Source organism: Lactuca virosa, chromosome 7 (genome assembly GCF_052849685.1).
Source record: "Lactuca virosa cultivar CGN04683 chromosome 7, Lactuca_virosa_CGN04683_v6, whole genome shotgun sequence".
Taxonomy (NCBI): domain Eukaryota; kingdom Viridiplantae; phylum Streptophyta; class Magnoliopsida; order Asterales; family Asteraceae; genus Lactuca; species Lactuca virosa.
In genome coordinates, this window is record NC_136432.1 from 200,599,441 (window position 1) to 200,625,809 (window position 26,369).

Consider the following 26,369-nt stretch of genomic DNA (forward strand, 5'->3'; position numbering starts at 1 on the left):
ATTCGTTTGGTTTTGTCGATAGCCATCTCAAATAGTTGATGCATTCGCCAATTGGACATCAATAATGCCTTTCTAAATGGAGACTTGCTCGAAACAGTTTATATGAGACATCCTCGTGGTTTTGAAGATGTTAATAAACCAAACTGTGTATGCTGATTGAACAAGGTTCTTTATGGCCTAAAACAAGCCCCAAGGGTCTGTTTCATTAAGCTAAAAGCATATTTGATCCAACAAGGGTCCGTGCATGTCAATCAGATACCTTTCTTTTCGTGCATTACTCCTCATCCACTGTCATCTATATCCTTGTTTACATGGATGATTTGATTACCACTGGTACAAATCTTACTCTCATTCAACGATTCATACAACAACTTGATCGAGTATTTGCTCTCAAATATTTGGGAGACTTACACTACTTCCTAGGAATACAAATAAATCACTCCAAAAATTCTCTCACCTTACATCAGAAAGGATATATACATGACATCCTTGAACGAACCAAAATGTCTGACTACACACCACTTTCCACTCCTGTTGATGCTCACTCAAGGCTCACATTGATTGGTGATCCGTTTTTGATCCCAAGTTGTATCGACAAGTGGTAGGTTCACTTCAATATACCACAATCACCAGACCTGATGTAGCCTTTGCGGTAAATCGTGTTTGTCAGTACATGCATTCACCATCAATTCAACATTGGCAAGCCGTCAAAAGAATCTTACGATATCTAAACAGAATCATCGATCACTGCTTATATTTTCCCCCACTACCAAAACCAAGTTATTAGCTTTTTCAGATGCAGGATGGGTTTCTGATAAAGACGATAGTAGATCCCAATATGGATTTGCCATTTACCATGGTTCCAACCTTATTAGCTTGACTTCTCGCAGGCAACGCGTTGTGGCTCATTCAAGCACGGAAGCAAAGTATCGTTCATTAGCCTATACCTCAACAGAATTGATTTGGATCAGACAATTACTTCAAGAATTACAAGCTCCAATACACGGTTGCCGTTAATTCTTTGTGACAGTGTGGGTGCCATCCTCATGACAAAGAATCATGTAATCAACACTCGATCTAAGCACATAACACTTGATCTAAACACATAACATTCGACTTCCATTTCATTCATGAACAAGTTGAATCAACACAATTACAGATCTCACACGTGTCCTCTGTTGATCAAGTTGTTGACATCTTTACGAAACCTCTTCATAATGATAGATTCACATACATTTTAGACAAACTTCAGGTTTAATCCGCCCATGAGCTTGTAGGGGGTGACAACGGTACTCTTACTTAGTCAAACACACTTGTGTATAAGTCTCATATGTAAAGTAAATCAATAAATAGCTTAACCTAGTATTTAGGAATCAATTAAGTGAACCTATGTATATATAGTCTTTGTTTTTATCATGTAACCAACCGTTGATCAATACAAAAATCATTCTTAATATTTATATGCAACAATTTCAAGTTGTAGCATCGTTTGCGATACATGTAGGGATGAGCTTTAGAACCGAATCGGAACCGGAACCGGTATTGCGATATCATAAGAACCGGGAACCGGACCGCCAGTTTCGGTGTCGGTGCTGGTTCCGGTCCCTGTTTTTCGGTTATTTTTTCAAACCAGAACCTGTTATAAATAAGGTGAAACTAATGATGATGCAATTCATAATACATACACGTAGTTTAGTGTGCTTCCAAAAAATAAAAGACAATTAAACTTTCATATTAAAAAAATAAAAAAAAATATTGCATTGATATGTTGTCTTTTCGGACTTCTGTCGGATTCAATATTTAACACAAACACTAAGTTACATGTTGGAAAAAAATCAAGTAATTTTGACTTCATATGAGTGAGTTACAATATTTTAAAAACCGGAACAAAAAAAACATGCTGAAAAAAAACACAACATTGATATGTTGTCTTCCGGGACTTGTATATGATTCAATATAAAACCAAAATATGTTTTTTTTACAGTCTAAAATGAAGTACAAACACTAAATTACATGTTGAAAAAAATCAAGTAACTCTGACTTAATATGAGTGAGTTACGATATATTAAAACCGGGACAGAATAAAAAAACGTGCTGAAACAGAAAAAACGCAGCATTGATATGCTGTCTTTCGGGATTTATATATGATTCAATATTTAACCAAAATATAATTTGTTACAGTCTAAAATGAAATACAAATACTAAATTACATGTTGGAAAAAAAATCAAGTAATTCCGACTTCATGTTAATGAGTTACGGTATTTTAAAATCCGCAACAAAATAAAAAAAAATATGCTAAAACATAAAAAACGCAACATTGATATGTTGTCTTCCGGAGCTTGTATATGATTCGATATTTAACAAAAATATGTTTTTTTATAATCTAAAATAAAGTAAAAACACTAAATTACATTATGGAAAAAAATCAAATAATTCCGACTTCTATATGAGTGAGTTACGGAAATTTAAAAACCGGTTCCCTTTTTTTGTGGAACCGAACCGGTTTTGGAACCAGGACCGGTTTGCTATAAGTAGAGAACCGCTAACCGGACCGTTTTATTAAATCCAGTTCCAAATCCAGTGCTTCTAATGCTCATGTATGGTAAAATTCCATACCAAATCAGAAATAGGAACAATGACGAGTAAGCCAACACCAAAGTCCCAATGAAGACACGATTTGTAAATAACATCACTGCTCCATTGCACATCAAGTACTTAAAACCCCATAAACAATTTTTATTCACGTGATCTCAAACTTTGATCTATGTTATAACCGTTGTAACGAGTATAATAAAAAAGATGTTTGGTTAGATTAGGTTTTATAAATATTGTTTTTATATTTAATGTACTTATATAAAATAAAAAACCCATGCCATCAAAACCTATGTATAATAAAGTCAAGGTTATAAAATCCATACATGTCAGCATCACAACAAGTTTTACTAACTTTTTCATAATATTAAAAAAGCTAATTTTTTTAGTTTAGGATCTTCAAGTATTAAAAAAATAAGAACAACCTTTGTGGTAAATAATAAATAAATATAACTTCAATTATGATCAAAGTTCATACACTCATGACAGCGTAACACCGACGTTGTTTTGATAAAGGTATATGAGATATGGATATGATTGGTTAACCAAACCCTCCCCACCCTTTCCACTGTTATTCCCGCTCATTTTACGCTACCTTTTCAAAAATAAAACCCATTACGCCTACGCGCGTCATTTTCACGTTTAAAAACCCCAATTATTTTACACCTTCCAACATGCCGATTGCCACCTCATCTTCTTTAACTCCTCTCTTCTTTCAATACTACTTGGATAAAATTTAGGAACAAATTACTGAAATCGTCCCTATGGTTTGGCTAAAATTACGCGTTTGGTCCTAACATTTTTTTTGTATTCGGACCGTCCTCAAAGTATGATTTTATTGCGTTTTTCGTCCCTCGCACACTTGAAAATACTATATTACCCTTTGTCTTTTCTTTTTCAGTTTTTATATTATTTATTTATTATTTATTAATTAAAAAGGTAAATTAATAAAATATGGCCCCAACACATACACTCCTCCATTCCCTTCCCCTCCGTCAACCTCTGATCAACCACCAACATAACCTCCGACAGCACCTCCGTTAACCTCCCAACATCACCATCATTCACCTCAGAAAACCACCACCAGTCACCACACAAAATCAATTGACTTTGAACAAAAAAAAACAAGCAAACTTCATGTAATCACAATTAAAACCTGAAATCCAACCAAAAAAAACCTGTAACCTGTAACCAAAATCAAAATCAAACAAAAAATCATGAACAACGAACTGTTTGATGAATCAATGAAAAGCTAATCCTCCATCTGAAAACACTAACATCGACCTCTAATTCGTCGATCTGGGTAATTGATTTCATCATCAGTTCATCAATTAACTGAGTGTTGACTACTGATGAATCTCGATCTCGGTTAATAAACTCCTCCGGTCATATCCCGTCCCCGGAAAAGCTGAAAAGGCGAAGGATGCTCTGATCAGATCCGTTAACCATACATAAGAAATTTCAAAGAAGAAAGTCCAAGTGTAACGAATTTGGTCGAAGATCTGGCGATTTTCAGAAGCGATGAATGTGGTGGCTTGATTCACATAGGGCGATGGTGGTGGTGCCTCCTATTTTAGAAAATCACCTATTTTAGTAACATTATGGTGGTGGTGGCTCTAATTTCAATAAGGCGATGACGATGGTGGGAGATTTAAGATACAAGTTCAGTGAACATATCCAATTTGAGTTGCAGAGCTTATATTGCATTGCAGATCTTTGATTTGAGTTCAAGATCTTGTATTGCAGATCTTCGATTTTCGATTTAAGATCTTTGTCGGCAGTGCAATGGAGGAACTTAAGGGAAAAAGCACAGTGAGGGTGAGTGTTAGGTTACTGATGGGGGTTTACCAATTTAGGGGGAAGAGATGATAGTGGCTGCTGGCGGATGATGACGTGTGGTGTTCACCGGATTTCTGATCTCGCCGGAGATGGCGACGATTTACGGGGTGAGTAAAGAAGTGGTGATGAATGACCAGTAAATTGGAAGAGTCTTGAACACGTGAGAAGACAAAGGATGGGTGTGGGCCCATTCTGTTTTTTATTAAGAAATATAAAAGATTTAATAAAAAATAAGTAAAAAATAAATTGGAGAGGGCAATATAGTCCTTTAAGGTCGGATAGGGACGAAAAACGCAATAAAATTATACTTTGAGGACGGTCCGAGTGCAAAAAAAATGTTAGGGACCAAACGCGTAATTTTAGCCAAACCATAGGGACGATTTCAGTGATTTGTTCAAAATTTAGTATAATGCACTATTTTAAGAAAGAAAATTGTAAAAAAAAACCGATACAGATTGAAAAAATATAGCTATAAGATGTGTTTTTAACTTGGTTATATTTCATTAAAATGTAAATACCACCTAAATTGAGTGGGTTTTATTAGATCCTTTCTATGGTAAATAAACAATCAATGCAAGGTGTTTTTGTTACTCTTGTTTTAGAAAATAAAACATATATACTTTTATAGGTAATACAAACATTTATTTAGTGTCACCTATGGACATAAAAGGTTTTATTTGTAGATGATAAAAATGTAGTTAGATTGATATGTATTCTTACAAGGATATATATATTTTTTTGAAAATTGTTATAATAATATAACTTCAAATGATTTTTTATACTTTTCTTTTTGAGTCGAACAATTATTAAATGGTATTAAAAAGAAGAGAAAATAAATTGCATTATATATTTTATGCCTACAAATATTCCTACCCATTAAAATTATGATAAGTGTCACCATTCCACCATTTAATTTTATTTTATTTGATATATTTCTAAGAGAGGTGGGTGTGGGCAACGCCCACACGAGTTACAAGGCTAAAAAACAAAAAAACGCCGTTACCAAATGTGATGGTGGTAACGGGAAGTAACGCGAAAGCCTTTAACATGTAATAACGGGAGGGTGGGGCGGTGTTCATTGGCGTTATCACGTGTTATGAGACACAATAACGGGAATGGGCGTTGCCCACTTCGAGTAGTCTAATATACTCTTAATGAGATAGTTAAAAAAATATGAACGATGACATTTGTTATAATTTTAGTGGGTAGGAATATTTATAGACAGTGTAGGAGACAACTTAATTGTTTTAAAAAGAACATTTTTCATGTCACATGTGTATCTAAAAAAGGGAAAGCTTTGCTTGCTTTTTTTAATAATAAATTTCGTCCATCATGGAGTATGGATCATTGTCCGGTTTTAATAGAAAAAAAGCCAAATAGTTTTTATAATTTGTATCATGTATTTTGAAAATATTATTAATGGGTCTAATATTCAAATTAAAGCACTTCAAAACTAATTTGAGATTTTATAGTTGTAATTGTTTTAAACAAAATTAAACGTGATATAATATTATTGGTCTTATAAACATAAGAATTTACAAAATATTTATCCCCTTAACTCAACACGGTTGTTATTTAAACAAGAATATATAAAATGATATGTTAAAAAACTATAGACATTTTAATTACTAATATAAGTTTAACCGGGTAATATAAAACCATGTCGATGGTCACATGCGATCTATTGGAAGGGGAAAAAAAGCAAAAAGAAGAAAAAGATGGACGATCGAGTTAGACGACAAACTCGCTCTCAAAAACATGACCTGGACACATGATATATATATATATATATATATATATATATATATAAAACATGATTTTTGATATATTTTTTATAACTTTTTCAATAAACATATTATCTAAATAGTTGTATTAATTAAGACTCTCACATATTATATATTCCATGTTAGGTCGATAAATAGTTAAAATTTAAATTTGGTTGGTTGTTTATGTGGATGAGAGAACTTTTTTTTGCTATGTTTGACAAATAGCTAAAAAGCTAACTTTAAACTGATAAACCAGCTAATAAAAAAGACATTTGTTAAAACTGACTGATATATGTAAAATGACATAAATAAGAATATAGAAGATTAAATTTTTATAATTAATATTAATATATTTGGAACTTGTTAAAATGATATTATGATGAATTTAAAAAAAAAGAGATCTTACTTGAACCTTATTGTGTGGGCCCACATATATCTATACACCCACATATATGTCCTATTATTGAAAGTTTATTTATCAATATCATATAAAAAGTAATTTTGTAGTTTATAAAATATAACAACTTAAAAAATATCAAAAAAAAGTCACCTGTATCATTTTTTTAGTTGACGAGCATAATCTAAATTATACTCATGGCAACCCTTCCATATTTTTGAAAAATAAAAGTTGTTAATGGTGATAAGAAAATAATAGAATGGTAGCGAAGTTAGTAAGCAAATCTTTACACTTTTATTTATAACAACTCTCGGTTTTGACTAATCTTTTAAATGACTTTAAACAGATGAATATGACGGGTGGTTTTGGAAGGGTGATGATAAAACGAATTTCTTTGTTTAGTCTCTTCGTGATTTGATGAATAATGACTCCAATGTGAATAGCCCGAGAACCTTCGAATGGGTGACATGGGTGCCTTTAAAGATCAACTGCTTTGTTTGTCGTCTATTCAAAAACAAAATCCCCACCTCTATGAATTTGATCAAGCGTGGGATCCAAATTTTGTCTACTATCTACCCTTTATGTCAAAGGTCCAGAAGATAGCACAAACCATGTTTTCTTTTCTTGTTCCTATTTTGCCAAGATTTTATGGAGTTGGTTGATCAATTGGTTTTCCTGCCTTCAGGGGCAACCTTCTTATGAAGAGTTGTTATATTTACTTAAGACAAATGCCAGATTTAAGAGGATGCAAAAGTTGCGGTTGTCGTTAGTTTACACAACTCTTTGGATGATTTGAAAGGCGCACAATGCTATTATGTTCAAGAATGAGAGACGGACGACTGTGCTAATTACGGATGATATCAATATTAATACCTTTAATTGGATTAAATGTAGATCTAAATGTTACTGAATGAGTAGCTTGGACCTCATCCCTTATCCTAAACTCCTTCATATAATTTTGCTCAAGCTTTTTGCTTGTTTCTAATATATCATCTATTGTTTAAAAAAAATTAAAATAATAATAATTAATACAAAACTATACAATAAATGTTAAATATCATGTGGAAGCAAATCAATAGACAAATTACGTTAAAAACAATGTATGAAATTAATTATCCAAAATAAATGCTAACAACTAATCTAAGAACCTATATATGACCTAAATCAGTAAAAAAAATAATTTATTGTGATTAGAATAATAATAAAATAATAAAATTCCTCACTATCTGGCATAGTTTGCCTAGATTTTTATATAATTTTAATTTACTCAAATTTGAAAATAACAATAAAAAAAGGAAAAAGAAATCCTTCCATCGTTCTCCTCCCCACCTCTCTCTATTCATTTTAGGGATCTCTTGCTCTCTCTTCACTCTCTGCAACTCTCTTCTTTGTCTTAACGAAGAAGATATACTCACTATCTCTCACACACACGCACACACTTTCTCTCTCTCTCTCTCTATACGTATAGATACTCACATTGTTACTTTCTCTCTCTAGAACACCTTCTCTCTCACTCACACAGCATAAAAATATTGGAACAATGTCATTCACTTTACTAACTAATCACCATGTGAGGTTCTGACAACTCCCTCTCTCTCTCCCTCTCTCTCTCTAGCTCTCTCTTTCATATACTTGTATCTCACTTGATATTTGGCGGATTCCAATTGGTTCTTTAATTTGAGAGCTGGATCGGTAAATGGCAACTTCTTCATCAAGAGGAAGAAGTAGTTCACCTTTCCACCACCGGAAGCCATCAACTCCTTTCTCTTCCTCTTCATCAACGTCTTCTTTTAATAAGCAGCTCATTCCTCGCTCCTGCTCCTCTTCCGCAACTACGTCGTTCTACGGGGCTTCTGGTAACGGTTACGGTTCCAGATCCATTACTCCTGGTGTGGCTAGGTCGGATTCGATGTATTCCAAAGGAGGTTACGGAGGCCGGTCACCGGTCGGTTTTCCGTCTGCTGATGAGCTTATTGGAGAGCCGGTTGATGGTATGCCGAGATCGGGAGGAGGTGATAGCATTTCTGTAACGATTCGGTTTCGGCCATTGAGGTAATTTGATTTATTGATGGATCTAAAATTGAATTTAGATCTATACCTAATCTCGATTTTAGGTGAGTTAGGGTTTTGAGAAAACGTCGGTGACATAATATCTAATTTGTTGATATTGTAGTGAACGAGAGTATCAGAGAGGAGACGAGATTTCTTGGTACGCTGACGGAGATAAGCTTGTTCGAAACGAGTACAATCCAGTGACCTCCTATGCATTTGGTACGCAATATGGCTTTCTCCATTAATCAAGGAAACAGAAGAGAATGTATATGATGATGAAAACTGAATATTGGAATCCATATTTGATACTGTTAATTATGTTTATGATGACATGACAGATAGAGTTTTTGGACCCTCTGCTGTCACTCAGGAAGTGTATGAAGTAGCTGCTCGACCTGTTGTGAAGAATGCTATGGAAGGAGTAAACGGTGCGTTAGAAGTAGATCAAATTAACTAATTCAATTGCATTCATTCCCTGCTAGTTTGTTATTTCTGATTCATGAGAGATTGGATGAAACACTAATTGTCCGAGCTAATGTAAGACTGCTAATGCAGGCACTGTCTTTGCTTATGGTGTTACAAGTAGTGGGAAGACACATACAATGCACGTAAGAGAAATTGCTACTCCTGTGATATTATCAGTTTCAAGGGATATTTCTGATTCAATGATCTTTGCAGGGTGATCACCATTCTCCTGGAATAATACCACTGGCGATAAAGGATGTTTTCAGCATTATTCAGGATGTAAGTGTTTCTCAACACCATATTAATAAGATTTGAAGCGCATTGCAACTACATACACCCATGTAACATCCCTTTGGTTCATGATTGCGATGCAAGTCATGTAACAATTATTCTTGCCTGTGAGTCTGTCCCTTCAGTGTCATTTTATGTATGTGGTTATACTTGTGTATTGGAGTATGTGTATGTGTATTTGATATATGTACAGAGTTGTGCCACACTTGGTTTATTATTGACATTTCAGGAGCACATATGAGTAATAAACTCTCTATATTCACATTGCAGACTCCAGGAAGGGAGTTCTTGTTGCGAGTATCATATCTTGAGATCTACAATGAGGTTAGTAACACATTTAGATGAGCACTTGCAAATTAATCAAGAAGCAAATTCACTTCATTATGCACTTCTCACAGCCAGTATCATGTCATTACTGAAGCTTACCTATATAATCTTGTTATCCTATACTATTCTGCCAGGTCATCAATGATTTGCTCGATCCAACTGGACAAAATCTGCGTGTTCGAGAAGATGCACAGGTTCCTACAGTAAACTATATACAATTTAGTTCTAAAAGTTGATTTTTTTAATCTTTTTTTTTCCATCTTGGTCCCTAAGTATAGCTTTATATATAAATGTATGTGTGTGTATTCTTAATCATACTACTTATTTTCTTAATAGGGTACATACGTTGAGGGTATAAAGGAAGAGGTTGTTTTATCCCCTGGGCATGCCCTTTCTTTTATTGCTGCTGGTGAAGGTACTGTTGAAATTTGAATCTTTCCTTCCCTATAATATATTTGTGTATTAATTGTTATCTTTAATATTGATTAACTTTCTTTATATTATACAGAACATCGCCATGTTGGTTCTAATAATTTTAATCTGCTTAGTAGCCGTAGTCACACAATATTTACTCTGGTATGTATTAACATCTACCTTATTATTCTGTTGACAACCACTTTTTACAAATTTATCTTTGAAACATGTATTTGAATTTACAGATGATTGAAAGCAGTGCCCATGGTGATGAGTATGATGGAGTAATATTTTCTCAACTTGTATGTACCCTTGATCTTTTGATATCCTTTACATAATTTTATTACTGTTGTATCATCTATTCATGTTGTTTTCTCTAATTTGTTCTAGAATCTAATTGATCTTGCGGGATCAGAAAGCTCAAAAACTGAAACAACTGGATTGAGGAGAAAGGAAGGATCTTACATTAACAAAAGTCTTCTAACCCTTGGAACTGTAAGTATTTTTATTTATGCTTCTGTAGCTGACCAATTTATTTATTTATTTTTGTTTAGGAAATTTATTTCAACTGGATTTGCAGGTAATTGGGAAGCTTAGTGAGGGGAAGGCTTCTCATGTTCCATATAGAGATTCCAAGCTTACTCGCCTACTACAGTCCTCATTGAGTGGCCATGGACATGTTTCAGTAAGTATAAACTATAAATAAATCATAATTAGTAACAAACATTTAATTAAATATATGCATTACACCTGATAAATCACTTTATTTATTTATATTTTTTTAAATCTTACCAGCTTATCTGCACCATAACTCCAGCTTCTAGTAACATGGAGGAGACACACAATACATTAAAATTTGCAAGCAGGGCAAAGCGTGTTGAAATCTATGCTTCTCGGAACAAGGTGTGCTATGAAATAAATTAACATTTAATATCTCTTTCAGAATTTTTTTATTAACAAAATAGTAATACTAACACAGTTTAATTTTCCAGATTATTGATGAGAAGTCTTTGATTAAGAAGTACCAAAGAGAAATATCAGTTCTCAAACAAGAGCTTGATCAGTTAAGACGTGGGATGCTTGTAGGTGTTAATCCCGAAGAGATAATGACCTTAAAACAAAAGGTATTGTTTTATTATTTATTATTTATATTTATGGTTTGGGTTTATTAAAAGAATAAACAGATTTATTGATTTATATATGTTTAATAGTTAGAAGAAGGACAAGTAAAGATGCAGTCACGCTTGGAGGAAGAGGAAGAAGCTAAAGCAGCTTTAATGAGTAGAATTCAAAGGCTCACGAAACTAATACTTGTTTCTTCAAAAAACACAATTCCTGGGTTAACTCATCAAAGGAGTTTCTCTGCCAATGAGGAGGATGTAAGTTACATGACTTTTTCATTTTCACTATTTTATATATCTATAGAACTCGAGATTAATGGCTTTTTTTTTTGTTTATAAATATGTTCCAGAATAGTTCTCTGCTATTGCAAAGTGATAATCTGAATGATACTCCATCAGAAATGTCTCATGAACTCAAACACAGAAGAAATTCCAGTAACTTATCAGCTGCAGGTAGCACTATCACTGAGTCAACTCAAGTGGGTGACCTTGCTGGTGGTGGGAAACTGGTAACATTATGTTTTAAGATTATCAATTCATGTATAAAATATTTTTGTCTAAAGATGTTAGTATTAATTAATTAATTTTTTATATATATTTTTTTAATTTATAGGGTGTAATCTCGATAGATCAGATGGATCTTTTAGTGGAGCAAGTTAAAATGCTTGCAGGAGAGATAGCATTCAGTTCAAGTACAATGAAGCGTTTACTGGAACAGTCTGCAAATGATCCCGAAAGCTCAAAAACTCAAGTACTACTTTGTTTCACAAATTATGAAAATAAATTGTTTGAGATTTTGCCATATGATTTGAGGATAAGTATTTATATTTCTACAGATAGAAAATTTGGAACGTGAAATTGAAGAAAAGAGAAGGCAAATGAGGGTCTTGGAGAAACAGATTATTGAAAGTAACGAAGCTTCAATTTCTAATACATCATTGGCTGATATGCAGCAGGTAGTCTCATTTTTCAGTTTTCATTTTTTTATTAATATTTAAATTCATTCGTATCTTCTTTGATATCTAAAAGCTTATAATTTTATATATTCATCTGCAACTTACAAATGTTTCTTTCTTTGTGCTGTTTTTAGACAATGATGAGATTGATGACACAATGTGATGAAAAGGGTTTTGAGTTAGAGGTACATATGCTTTTTATGTTTTGCCTTTTTATACCATTTTACTCCAACCCAACATCATTTGTTGCACCAAATTTGGTGTTATACTATTCCTTTTGTACAATTTGGTCTTTCAAGTTTGAGTTTATAGATTTTTATTTAGTTAAAATTTTACAGTTATATTTCAAATCTAATATCTGAACTTGTTAAATTGATATTAACTAATCATATATATTAAATATACTCTTTATGTTTCAAATTTATACATGTAATTTTTTCCATTTAACAAAACGTTTGTTTCAATAGAATAATAGTTAATTCGGTTATATATAATAGTTTAATAATATAATTTATAAAGTTATTGTAACAACAAAGATGCAAGACTAATTGGTCAAAAGCTAATATGTATAAAGAGTATATTTAAAAATCTATATAAGTTAGAAAAAAGTTATATATTTGGAATATTCTTTTTTGTGTAAAAAATGGAGACGAATCACTATTTGCACCAAATATTACATCATTTTGGTGCAAAAAAGGTGTTATGGGTTGGAGATGGTCTTATTAGAGCATTTATTATTTTAATTAATATCATTACAATAATACACTCATGATTTTTGTTTCTCTATATCCACAGATAAAGTCAGCAGACAATCGCATCCTCCAGGAACAATTGCAGACCAAGGTATATATGGAGATTTCATTTGTTACAACAATACATTTGTCTTAAAATATCCACTTGTACTCTTTATTTCAATTATACATTCATGTTAAAATATTCTTTTCTACTCTTTGTTTTGTTACAGTGTATAGAAAATAAAGAACTGCAAGAGAGAATCACACTGCTGGAACAACAACTGGCTGCAGCCAATAGTGAGAAATCCCAGTCATCATCTGGACAGAATGTATCTGAAGAATACATCAACGAGTTAAGAAAGAAAATTCAGATGCAGGTAATTTCAGGTTCTAATTCCAAGTTAGAAGGAATAATAAATTTTAGTAAATTACATTTTGGTCCTCGATTATTTCGAAAATCAACTGTACTAAGGGACCAAGTCCAAAATGTTACAATAAGGACCAAAATTGCAAAAATCGGCTATACTTGGACCAATAACGTAACAAAAACATCAAATAAGGACCAAATTTGCAAACATTGATTATACTCAGGGATCAAAAATGTAATTTACTCTAGTAGTTTTTAGAGTAATTACGTTCTTGGTCCCTTAGTATAAGCTAAATTATGCAATTTTGGTCCCAAATCATAGTCATTTTACTTGTAACAAGGAACAAAAATCGCTGCAAAAACCTCAAATAAGGACATGTATTGCAAAAGAAAACTTTTTAAGGACCAAAAATGTAATTATTCGTAATAGTTTTTTTATTGTTTTGTATATTTTGAACAGGAGGTAAAGAATGAGAAACTAAAACTGGAGCACATTCATATAGTAGAAGAAAACAGTGGATTATCAGTACAAAACCAAAAGCTATCAGAAGAAGCATCTTACGCAAAAGAACTAGCATCTGCTGCAGCTGTTGAACTAAAAAATCTAGCTGGTGAAGTCACCAAACTCTCGCTACAAAATGCAAAACTTGAAAAAGAATTAGTCACAGCTCGTAGTAATAACCGAAAATATAACAATGACACCACCACAAAATCCGGTCGAAACGGAAACGGACGGTCGTTATCTGGTCGGGTCAATGACTTTGACCTTGACCCAGAAGATCTGAGAAGGGAACTAAATGTAAGGAAACAAAGGGAAGCAAGCCTTGAAGCTGCTTTGGCTGAAAAGGAAATCATAGAAGATGAATATAGGAAAAAAGTTGAGGAGTTGAAGAAGAAAGAAGGGGCGTTGGAGAATGATCTGGCGAATATGTGGGTTCTTGTTGCTCAGTTGAAACGAGAAGCAGGAGTAGGAGGAGGACAAGTTGTTACTGATGCTAATGTTAATAGTGAGAGAAATGAAAATGTGAATGAAGTAAGAATGGAAAATGGTGATTTCAATAATCAGGTTCTTAAAGAAAGGCAAGTTTTGGATGTTGTGAATGATGTGCCAAAGGAAGAGCCCCTTGTTGCTCGTTTGAAGGTATTATTATTATTATTATTATTATTCTAAAACCATCCAAAATGGTTAAGCCTTTAGAACCCATTTTTACTTTTCTGGTGACCTTTAGTAATCAAACACCTATTATAAGTTAGAAAAAAACATATAATACTTGGAGCACCTCCAGTAAATTGTAAATCAGTTAAATAAATACAACACTAATACTTCCTCAAATAGTTTTTATTGAGATAAAACTTTTTCAAGATGTTATCGGTTTCGACAACTTCACTAATCGTTTACGCAGGGATTAATTGGTATTTTTATAACAGTGGTTACAAGTAATAAATATTTACTAAATTCAAAATTTCATATTATACAATTAAATAATCTAAAAATATATATAACATTGAAAATGTAAAAAAAAAGCTGAACACCAAATAAATTTGATGCAAAAATTGAGTAGTTTTGGTATTGGGTTGGAGATTGTGTGTCTAATAATATAATGAATGTGGAACAGGCTCGAATGCAAGAGATGAAGGAGAAAGAGCTAAATTACAATAATGGAAATGGTGATGCGAATTCTCATGTATGTAAAGTATGTTTCGAATCACCAACTACAACTATGCTTCTTCCTTGCCGCCATTTTAGCTGTAAGCTCCATTGCTTTTCATGCAACATACATTACTCATTACCTTCTATAAAATTAAATCTAATCTTTTTGTATATATATATATTTTTATTTTTGCAGTGTGTAAATCTTGTTCAGTTGCGTGTTCCGAGTGTCCAATTTGCCGTGCCAAGATTGCTGATAGAATTTTTGCTTTCACATCTTGATATTTGCATTTTACCCCCCTCCCCTCCCTCCAAGGTATTATTTATATACCAAAACCAACTCTTGCTTTCTGTTTCTGATGATGATATCATTTCATTTGTCTAATATTTATATGGTTTTTTATGCAGATTTGTGATAATATTCACCCTCACCCTCACCCTCACCTGCTGCCTGGTTATATTTTGTGTTGCTTAGTGGGTGTCATTCTTTAATTGGTCAAGCTGTATGTAAACTACTACTACTACTACTAGTGTTGAAAAAGGTATACTACTGCTCTATTCTCTTTTCCAAATGGATTGTAAAATTAGAATATCTTCTTAAATAGAAACTAACGGAGGTCAAACCTTTGACCTTTTGTCATATATAATACATTAGTTGGTTGTACTGCCAATTCCTTTTTTCCCACCCTTCCCCTCCACAATTATTACTCTAGCTTTTACTCTTTTTATTTTATTTTTTTAGCTTCTCTTTTTGGTTGGTTTGTGTAGTAGGTTGCAGAGGAATGTTTGTTTCATATAAATGTACTTTGTTATATAGTCTGTATTTTTTATGCAAAAGTAAAAATGCATCATGTTTATTCATTTTCTAGCTTTTATGCTAATTCAGATCTTTGATTATTCATTTACTAATCTTGTTCTTGTCAGAATAAATGCGACCTTGATATCTTATGACTATGGCAAATAAACTAGTTTCAACATTGAATTGGACTCCACCCTTCGTTTTTATTAAATTACCTACAAATATACAATTTTGATTATCAAAGAATCAATCTGTGAAATGTTCATGATTCATTTGACTTAACTGGTGCATGCATGGGCATCCAACTCCATACCTAGAAAATAGAAATTTAATTTAATTTATCTATCTGTCCATTCTTGAGAAACACCTAACAATCCATATTATTGGTTGTTGACATTGACAAGATCTAAAAGAGTTCAATACCAATCCAATGCATGGGTCTAAGCCCTAAGGTCATATATGTCAAGGAAATATAAAATCTCACTTGTGTCTTTTCATTTTTTGTAACTACGTTTTACATTGATGCCATTACATATATCTTTTGAAAAGGATCATGCTACAACTACAATAGACTTCACATAATTGAGAAGAGGTAGAAATGGAAGACACTTAATTAAATTGAGCTAAAATAAGCTGGTGATTCTTTTGGTAGTGGAGGGCAAATTAGGAATTTTGTCTTGTGTTTCTGTTAGTGCATCATCCTTTAAGTCGGCGGAGAAATAAGGTACAAAGTACAAACATCTTTTATGGATGTGGAAACCATTTTGGAGACAAGTAGACTCTTGAAATTCTAGTAAGCATTAGGGTTACTTTTGTTTATCCACATATTTTGAGTGTTTTGAATCGATAGAAAGAAACTTTTTTTTTTTTTTTTTTTTTTATCATCCGTTATTGCGTTGAATTCCTTTTGTTAAGTCGGTTCATAAAAATTGGTATCAAAGTATCTGAGTATGGCTCCTGGAAATCTCAGCCAAAGAGTACAAAATCTAGAAGAAGGCTTAGACCATCTCAAATTTTTCCTTAACAAATAGAATAAAAAATAGGGTAAATAGTGTTTTATCTCCAACCATACTCTATTCTTTACCCAAAAAGTATATTTTTAATATATTGTATTATTCCAACTTACATAGATTGTGAAACACATACCTTCTACTAATTTGGTTTTAACAAATATATAATCTATATTTTTTTTCATTACAATAATATTAAATAAATAAGATTATATATTTATATTTATAATACATTTATAAATAAATATGTTATCATGTTTCATGATTTTAATACGTATTTAATTTTTTATATGAATTCGATAATTAAAATAAAATTTATATTTATGATTAATTAATATAATTTATTATATAACAAAATATTATATATATTAAATATTATATTTAAATTAAATCTAATTGATAAAATAAATTATAAAAGTATAAATAAATAAAAAGAAAGACTAAAACCGACAAATGAAACTTCATCCCTATATTTGGAGAAATGAATAGTATTACTCCATATATGGGGTAATACTATTCACATATCAAAATATGGGGGAATAAATGAGGAGGGTGTTTGGGACGTCTTTTAAAACAACCTTTTACTTTTAACTTTTCCAAAAAGTTAAAAAAGATACAAAAAATGTTTGGGTATTAAAAAAGATCTTTTTAAATGACTTTTTGTATAGAAGGAAAAGAGAGTGTTTTAAAAGTCACAAAATCCTATCTTTTTGTGACTTTTGAGACTTTTTAACTTGAAAAGTTAACTTTTACCCTAAAAACAAATACAAACACTTTTTAAAGATTTTCTTTTGGAAAAAGTCACTAGCCAAAAAGTCATTTTGCAAAAAGGACTTTTGACCTTAAAAAGTTTTCCCAAACACCCCGAGGTAGGGTTGGAGAAGAATGGGGGAAAATAGAGATGCAGATGACATTTGGAGGTGGGTTGGAGATGCCTTAGAAAAAGGTTGGAACGCAATCATAATACCAACAGAGCCTCATAGAGACAATGATTCTGATAAACGACAAATCAAGAGAGATGTATCGTTTCACTATTGCTGAGGAAATTTGCCAATTCAGCAGCGAGATACCACCTACGTCCTTAACACCACCACTTTTGGATTTTGAAGCAAAGAATGGACGAAATATAGACTCAATTTCGAACCAAGAAGAATCGTACTTGAATTGTTGGAAGCTGATGACGTCCTCTTAGGTTGTAACGCTAATGGAGTACAAATCAACCCCTTTGAGACGATTGCTTCGTTAGATGACGTATTGGAAGTAGTATTCTTAGGTCATTGTAATAATGGGCTTAAAAAAGAGACTTGGGGTGAGATTGGAGTGTTGGGCTCACGTAAATTGATTCAAATGATAGACTTGCACTCAAAGATAAGGGCAAAGTGAAAGTAAGCCCACATGTTATAATATAAACACACTTTCTTCTGCTAAAAGAAAAACCGAGGAAACTAGTTAAAGTGGGAAACGACAACCTTGAAGAAGTCCACCGCAACGTCAACAGACATTGCCCAAGAACTCAATCAGAAGATGCCGAAAAATTTGATGCATGTGTTGGTTTTCCTAATCAAGAAGTTTATGCCAATGCTCCTAAAGCATTGATTCAGATTTGGTAGTAAACTAGTAATTGTAGATATAATGGATACAATAAAGCACAAGATCTTGATATTATCCAGTAAAGGCGGTGTAGGCAAGAGCACAATTCCTCAAAAACGTCCACCAGAGCGAATTTGAGGAAAAAAGTGTCTTTTATTTTGTAAGAATATGCATAAGTTTATTAATGTGTATACGTCTATTATTTTGTAAAATATGTATGAATCTCTATTTAAGTCCAGATATCGATGAACATATAAGTCCATTACGTCAAACCACCACCAACAACTTCAACCGCCTTCAGTTCCACTTTCTCTCAGATCTTTGTGAAACACAACCGTCACCACTAACCTTCGACGACATTCCAGATCTAGATCTCAATCCCCGAAATATCTCAGATCTAGAGAAAATCCAGCGAAAACGATGACCACACGTCAGATCTACAAGCTTCGGCGAGCGACGATGATCCACCACAATCGTCTCCATCTAGATTTGCTTCGTCTTTGCTTCCTCCATATCTTCTTCGTTTCCGTCCACCTCAGATCTGGATCTAAATCGCCAGAATATCTCAGATCTAGAGAGAAAGCGACGAAAATGACCTTCACACGCCAGAATATCTCAGATTTGAAACCCTAGAGCCGCTACTCCCATGAATCATCGTTGCCACTATCGTTTGACGCACCAGAGGCCAATTTTACGAGCGTTGGCAACCTGTGAAGTTAGATTTACAACCTCCGACGACTTTTCCTGGCTCTTAATGCTTAGATTTGGTTAGATCTTAAGTGATTCCGTTGGTTTTTCCCTTGCGAGATCGTCAAACTTCATTTGTTTTTTGTTCCAGATTTGGCTGATATCACAGGTACACTCATATTATTACTTTGTTTACTTTTGTTAATCATCGTTTTTTTGCTCTTAAGTTGTGAGTCCATGTTTGCTTTATTATTAGTTATAATATTTGAATCAAATTGTTGTTCACACTTTATGTTTTATGGTTGTTATGTTGTGAATTGAATTTAAAATGTGTATTATTATGTTAGTGTTTTATCAAATAATATGAATTTAGTTTTTTTTTTTTTTTTTTTTTTTTTGTAAGATGTGAATTTAATGTTTTAATCTCTTGTTTTTGTTTATTTTGTTAATCTTAGATTTAACTGTTGTTAAGTTGTAAATCTAAGCTTGTTTTCCTATTTATTGTAATATCTATATAAAACTGTTATTCAAAGTTTATGTTTTATAGTTGTTATGTTGTTGATTGAATTTAAAATGTATGTTATTATGCTAGTGTTTTCTTAAATAATGTAGTTTAGGTTCTTTAAGTTGTGAACTGTGATGTTTAATGTTTTAGATATTGTTTAGTTATGTTAATGTTAGTTTTAACTGTGAATGAGTGAATTAATATGTTTTAAACCGTGAATACTATGAATGAGAGTCCTAAACTGTTTTATTAAACTATGAATTTGTATGGTGCACACAAGATGCTTGATGAAATGCTTCAACAAAATTAAGTATGTTTTAAAGCTGTAAATACTATGAAGAAGAGTCCTAAACTGATTTAATAAATTGTGAATTCAAGTCTTGAAATATAAGTTTTAAGTTTAAAATATGTCGTGAATGTATACTTTTTTGTATTAAACTTTGAATTTATGATATTAAACTGTGAATTTTGTGTATTAAATTACTAATTGATTATATTAAGCTGTGATCTGACTGTACTAATCTGTAAATTAACTGTATTAATATGTGAATTGACTGTATTAAACTGTGCATTGAGTTTTATAATTTTGAATAAAATATGTAAAGATTAAACTGTTAATATTATTTAAATAAACTTTGAAAGAAACACTAGCCTATAGATATGAAGATATAAATGTAAGTTCGAAGTTTATAATATAGCTATGAATGTATAATTTTTTCTTCTTCGGTTTTTGTAATTACCATAACTTCTTCATATGGATTTCGTTTTCTATGATATTCGTTGTAAAGCTTGTCACAAGATCTACAACTTCTCTTCACTGATCCTTGGTTAAATATTTTTTAATTTTGAATTTTGAAGTCGTGAAATATGTCCATACCCATTTATGCCACTTTTAAGCCTTAACCATGCTATTTTCAATAACCAATAATTAATTCATCTCAAGTCCATTTATCTTGAATCTTTTCCATATATCTTCATTTTCATGTTTGGCTACAATTTTCTTGTATATAGTTACATTCAGACATTCAATATTGAGTTACCAAGCTCCAAAGATGTTATCTTGAAAATATGTAAATTCCCATATGCTTTGCATAATTTTTTTTTTCTAACTTTACGAAGTCATAACTTGGTCATTCTTGTATGGAATTACTTGATTCTTTTTAACATTGTTTAACATGTTATGTCTCTTTTCAACATGTATTCATTGCCGTGAACTATAAAAACCATATAAACTCAACTTAACTTACAATAGAACTATAAAAACTGAAATCATATTTTTAACAAAAAGGATCAAAATACCATTTTACTAAATTTATAATTTTGTGGTCATTCCTTTCTTCTTTATAACTTTATAAACATCTAAAATTTTGGGATGTTTCTTTAACGAACACATAAATGTTAATTAAATTTGAAGTTGTTTTAATTAACATTGATTTTTAAATAAAAGATACAAATCCAATTAGATGTCTATTCTTAATCATAATAAAAGGTATGGAATTTGTATGTATATCAATCAGAAAGAAAGAGAAAAAGAGAGAAGGAAGAGGTATTTTTGTACAAGCATTTTTCTGTGATATTTCAATGATGCACCTCCCAATCTTAGTCTTATGAGAATGGAAGGGTCAATGAAATCCTATGAATTTGGTAAAATACTGGAATTTGAAATCCCGCCATTAACTTTTACCATACAATTGTTTTTAATGAATCTTAAATTCAAATCTATAAGAATCCATCCAAATCCCTTAAACCAAACACTCTTTTATACTTAACAATTTATATTTTATACAGTTGTACAATACAACATTTCAAAACACAAATTGTTGTGAATGGAAAAAAATCCTATGTATGTTGAGTAGTGGTTTAAATATCCAAATATTTATATTATTAATATCATAAAGTTTTTAGATACAAATCTTTATTCTAATAAATGAATAAGTTCATTCTCCTATCAACAAATGTCATACTATTAGAACCCCTAATTAATATTATATGTCACCTATAATGCCACTTGTCAACCAATTAATTATCAATTTCAAATTTTAAATTTTAAATTACTTACTCTAATTATATTAAATTAATAATTGATTCTTTATTTTTGAATTTCAAATTTTAAAATTTTTCACTTTAACTATATTAAATTAATAACATTAGATTAAAAAATAAAATAAAATTAATACAGACTATAATAAATGTGATATAGCTTCACGCATTTATTTAAATCAACGATTATAGTTTTATATAACTAAAAAAATATCTCTTAAGTAATAATTTATTTAAAATAATTTATTAATAATTTTGAATTCTTAATATAAAAATTTAATTAATTTTATAACCGTGGTTCTCACGGGTTATAAACTAGTTAAATAGAATAATAACGTAACCGCGAGATTTCTCTTCATCGATGTAGCTTTGGTCCTTTGTTTACTTTAGCGTCTCGTTTTATAATTTGCTATGGACACGTAACAATGTGTAGTATATTTGTATCAAATATTGTAAATGAACAAAACCACAATTCAAACAATTTATAGAATAAATAAATGCTTCAAGAAAGCAAAGATGATACTAAAGCATGACTTTCACTAGTATATATTATCTTTATTTTTATGATTACTGTTTAATAAAAAAAAATAAACCATTAACGATTTTTAATTCTTTATGATATTAAGGTTATATACTTAAATAAAATAGTTTGCATATCATATACTTGTATTCATATAAATAAGTTTATGGAGCTTTATATTTTTACCAATCTCGACCATGCTATTATTTGTCAAATATAAAACATCTTTCAATAACAACAGATTTTTTTTTCTTCTTCAGGAAACATCTATGGATGGGTAACACAAAACACAAACTTTCTTCAAAATACGATTTATCAAAAGAAGACAGATAAATAGATAAGTCGAAAAAGACAAACATATCCTAAAGACGTAAGCTACTTTTAAAGCACTTTAGTCTTCATGCTTCCCCATGCTAACTTCAACAAAAACACACACACACACACATATATATATATATATATATATATATATATATATATATATATATATATATATATATATATATATATATATATATATATATATATATATTAGGGATGAGCTTTAGAACTGGACCGGTTCGGAACCGGAATGAGTTATGCTCATTTAAAAAAAATTATGCTCATTTAAAAAAATTAAGTAATTTCGACGTCATATGAATGAGTTATGTTCATTTAAAAAAATGTGACAGATTAACAAAAACAAAAAATGTTGAAATAGAAAAAACGCAACATTGATATTCTTTCGGGCATTTGTCTGATTCAATATCTAACCAAAAAATATGTTTGTACAGTCAAAAATGAATTACAAACTCCAAATTACATGTTAGAAAAAAATCAAATAATTCCGACTTCATATTAGTGAGTTGTGCGCATTTTAAAAAACGAGAAAAATGTCAAACCGGTTCCGATTTTTAGAACCGGGACCGGTTTTCATAAAAATGGAGAACTTGTAACCGGACCTTGTTACCAATTCCGGTTCCGGTTCCGGTTCCGACGGTTCTAATGCTCATCCCTAATATATATATATATATATATATATATATATATATATATATATATATATATATATATATATATATATATATATATATATATATATATATATATAATGTGAGATGACCTAATTTTGTTAGACCGTGAAACGCAATCATAGCCACTCATTTTGTAGATAAAAAAACATTATTAAAATGCAAAATAGTTGAAAATTTTTGAATTCTTTTTTCAAATATTATTTTCGTCATTTATATTTTCAAAAAAAAAATTTTAAAAATACCAAAAAAAATTAAAAAAAAATACATTTTTTTTACATATTCTACTAGAATATTAGAATATTTTACATATATGACAAATCTAATAGAATATTCTAACATTCTAAAAATCACATTAGAATATTTACAGTGTAATATTTTATTAGAATATATATATATATATATATATATATATATATATATATATATATATATATATATATATATATAAGGTCATTGTTAGAAAATGTTTATATATGTAATGTATTTAATGTATTAAAGCCTCATTAATTTTAATAATTCAAAAATTTTCTCATTTTTTTATAAATTCAAACTTCTCAAATTATTAAAATTTCATATTTAATTTCTTTTAAATAAACTCATGTAATACATGGGTCTCACACCTAGTGTGTGTGTGTGTATATATATATATATATATATATATATATATATATATATATATATATATATATATATATATATATATATATATATATGGGGTGAGGTTCAATAGAGAACTGATAACCATAATTAACAAGGAACTAACGAACCAATCGTGAACGTCAGAAATCATACTGATCAACGCCAAGGAAATAGATATACACTTGTACATTAGACACACACACACCGGATTATATCAAAAAATTCACATCCTTACCAAAAAACCCACCTCTTATTTTCGTTTAAAAAATTTTAGGCCACATTTTTTATTGAAAAAAAACCGAATATACCGTTGTTAATGATTTTTCGTCCTCTTTCCATACAGATCCATGTTGATATATAAAAAACGAACTTTTTTTTTCGAAAAAACCCACTTCATTTTGTTATATTTTTCAATATTTAAGTTTATTTTTATCAAAAAAAAAAAACTAATTATACCAAAAATATTAATTTTTTGTACTCTATTAATAAACATCAACACCGATTAAAAAAAAACTCGATCAGTTCAGATTCACACAGTGAATCTAAACTGTAAATATTTCAATTTGTAACATTCACAATGTAAATTTGACTTATTATTTCAACTCTTTGATCATTCGCAAATTAACTTAGTAAAATTTACATATGAATCAAAATATATTCCATGTATTTTTATAATATTTTAACGTTTTCATTACTTATAAATTAGTTTTGTAAAATCAACAAATTAATTTATTTACATTGTGAATCTGACTTACGATTATTCACACTGTGAATCTGAGCAGGTTCACACTGTGAATCTGAGCAGGTTCACAATGTGAATCGGAGCAGGTTCACAATGTGAATCTGAATAGGTTCACAATATGATTTTTAATTGAAATTTCTTTTTTTTTTTAAACATCAATATCAATCTATGTTTACAGAGTACCAAAAAATATAAATTTTGATATATTTATTAATTTTTTTCTACAAAAATATAGACCTTAACTTTTCAACAAACAAAGAAAATGAAGTGAGTTTTTTTTAAAAAAAGCTCATTTTTTATATATTAATATGAATCTCTATGGAAAGAGGACGAAAAATCACGAACAATGGTATATTTGGTTTTTTTTTTCGATAAAAAACATGGCCTAAAAAAAGAAGTAAGTTTTGTTATAATCCGGTGCATGTGCGTCCATTGTAAAAGTATACAACCCTTTCTTTTGCCGTTGATCGCTTTAAATTTCGACACTTTGGATTGGTTCCTTGGTTCCTTGATTAATAATGGTTATCTATTGAACTCTCTCTCTCTCTCTCTATATATATATATATATATATATATATATATATATATATATATATATATATATATATATATATATATATATATATAAAGAGAGAGAGAGAGAGAGAGAGAGAGAGAGGTAGGTAGGTTCCGTTGAGATGAAAAATAAAATAGAGATCTTGAGATTCAACCTCAACCACATATTTCACATCTGCCGCACTAACCCTCCGACGTACCGACACGACCGACATGTTATAATCATAAATGATTATATAGCGTCGTCCGTTCCTTTCTCCTCCGCCACCATCGCCACCACCACAACCACAACCGCCACCACCATTACCACCACGACTGACACCATCCGACCCCACTACTGTCACCTCCGTCACTTATACCACCGCCACCTCTGCCATCACCACCTCTTCTGCTACCAATTGTCATAATCATATATGATTACTCAATCTGTGAACAGAGATAAATGTATAATCATTTATGATTAAGCATACCCCACTGCTGCCGGTACGCTAGAGCGTTAGAGCGACAAATGAGAAATATGTGGCTGAGGTTGAATCTCAACATCTCTAATTTTTTTAATCTCAAGTGAACCGTCCCCTATATATATATATATATATATATATATATATATATATATATATATATATATATATATATATATATATATATATATATATATATATATATATATATAGCGTGTGAGAACACTACTTTTTGTTATTATTCTGCTATGAATATTGAAAATATACAACTACATGTCATTATTCATTAATGAATATATAAACAATCACACGTTAAAATTCACATTAAAATTTACTAGATTACTACACATATATAAAATTTATAGTAGAATAATAACATAAAAATGAACATATGAATACTTATATGTTAATATTCACATAATAATTACTAAAATACTACACACATTAAATTCAAAACAGAATAACAACATAAAAATGATGTTATTACGTTCTCACTTTATTTGGTGTTCTCATTTGAACTTAACTCTCTCTCTCTATATATATATATATTGCTGCGAACAATTTTCCAAGGGGGAGTGAATGTAGAAGAACCTTTCCCTCTCAAGCATGTCGAGTGTGCAATTTAAGAACATACACAAATCGTAAGCCGTTCACCGGGGATGGTAGACCAGGAAAACGCTCTTGCGATCAAATTAGGTTCGAATTTGATAGTATGTTAATATGTTTGAGTGAGCGAAGGAGTATTAAGATAACTTATTTTCTTCTGTCGCTGATCGATCTATCTATACCTTCGTTCTTCTTTCGTTCTCCAAATGGTTACCTTTTCGTACCGAGC

The 26,369-nt window shown here is 30.9% G+C and overlaps 1 protein-coding gene across 2 annotated transcripts; it reads left to right on the plus strand.

Annotated features, from left to right (window-relative positions):
- Positions 1-7,906: 7,906 nt before the first annotated feature.
- LOC145123558 (kinesin-like protein KIN-7D, mitochondrial) lies at positions 7,907-15,834 on the plus strand. 2 transcript variants are annotated; one of them, XM_079058765.1, is made up of 25 exons: positions 7,907-8,647; positions 8,769-8,866; positions 8,986-9,075; positions 9,203-9,255; positions 9,326-9,391; positions 9,674-9,727; positions 9,865-9,924; positions 10,067-10,145; positions 10,239-10,306; positions 10,390-10,446; positions 10,535-10,639; positions 10,725-10,829; positions 10,940-11,047; positions 11,137-11,268; positions 11,356-11,523; positions 11,616-11,774; positions 11,879-12,016; positions 12,102-12,221; positions 12,356-12,406; positions 13,017-13,064; positions 13,186-13,332; positions 13,783-14,463; positions 14,939-15,071; positions 15,170-15,289; positions 15,382-15,834. In XM_079058765.1, the coding sequence occupies exons 1-24, from the start codon at positions 8,292-8,294 to the stop codon at positions 15,253-15,255; spliced, it is 3,162 nt and encodes a 1,053-aa protein (XP_078914891.1). In that variant the 5' UTR covers positions 7,907-8,291; the 3' UTR covers positions 15,256-15,289; positions 15,382-15,834. The 2 variants fall into 2 exon arrangements, with proteins under 2 accessions (XP_078914891.1, XP_078914892.1); XM_079058766.1 differs by lacking the exons at positions 7,907-8,647; positions 8,769-8,866; positions 8,986-9,075 and having other exon boundaries at positions 9,202-9,255; positions 9,633-9,727.
- Positions 15,835-26,369: the final 10,535 nt, after the last annotated feature.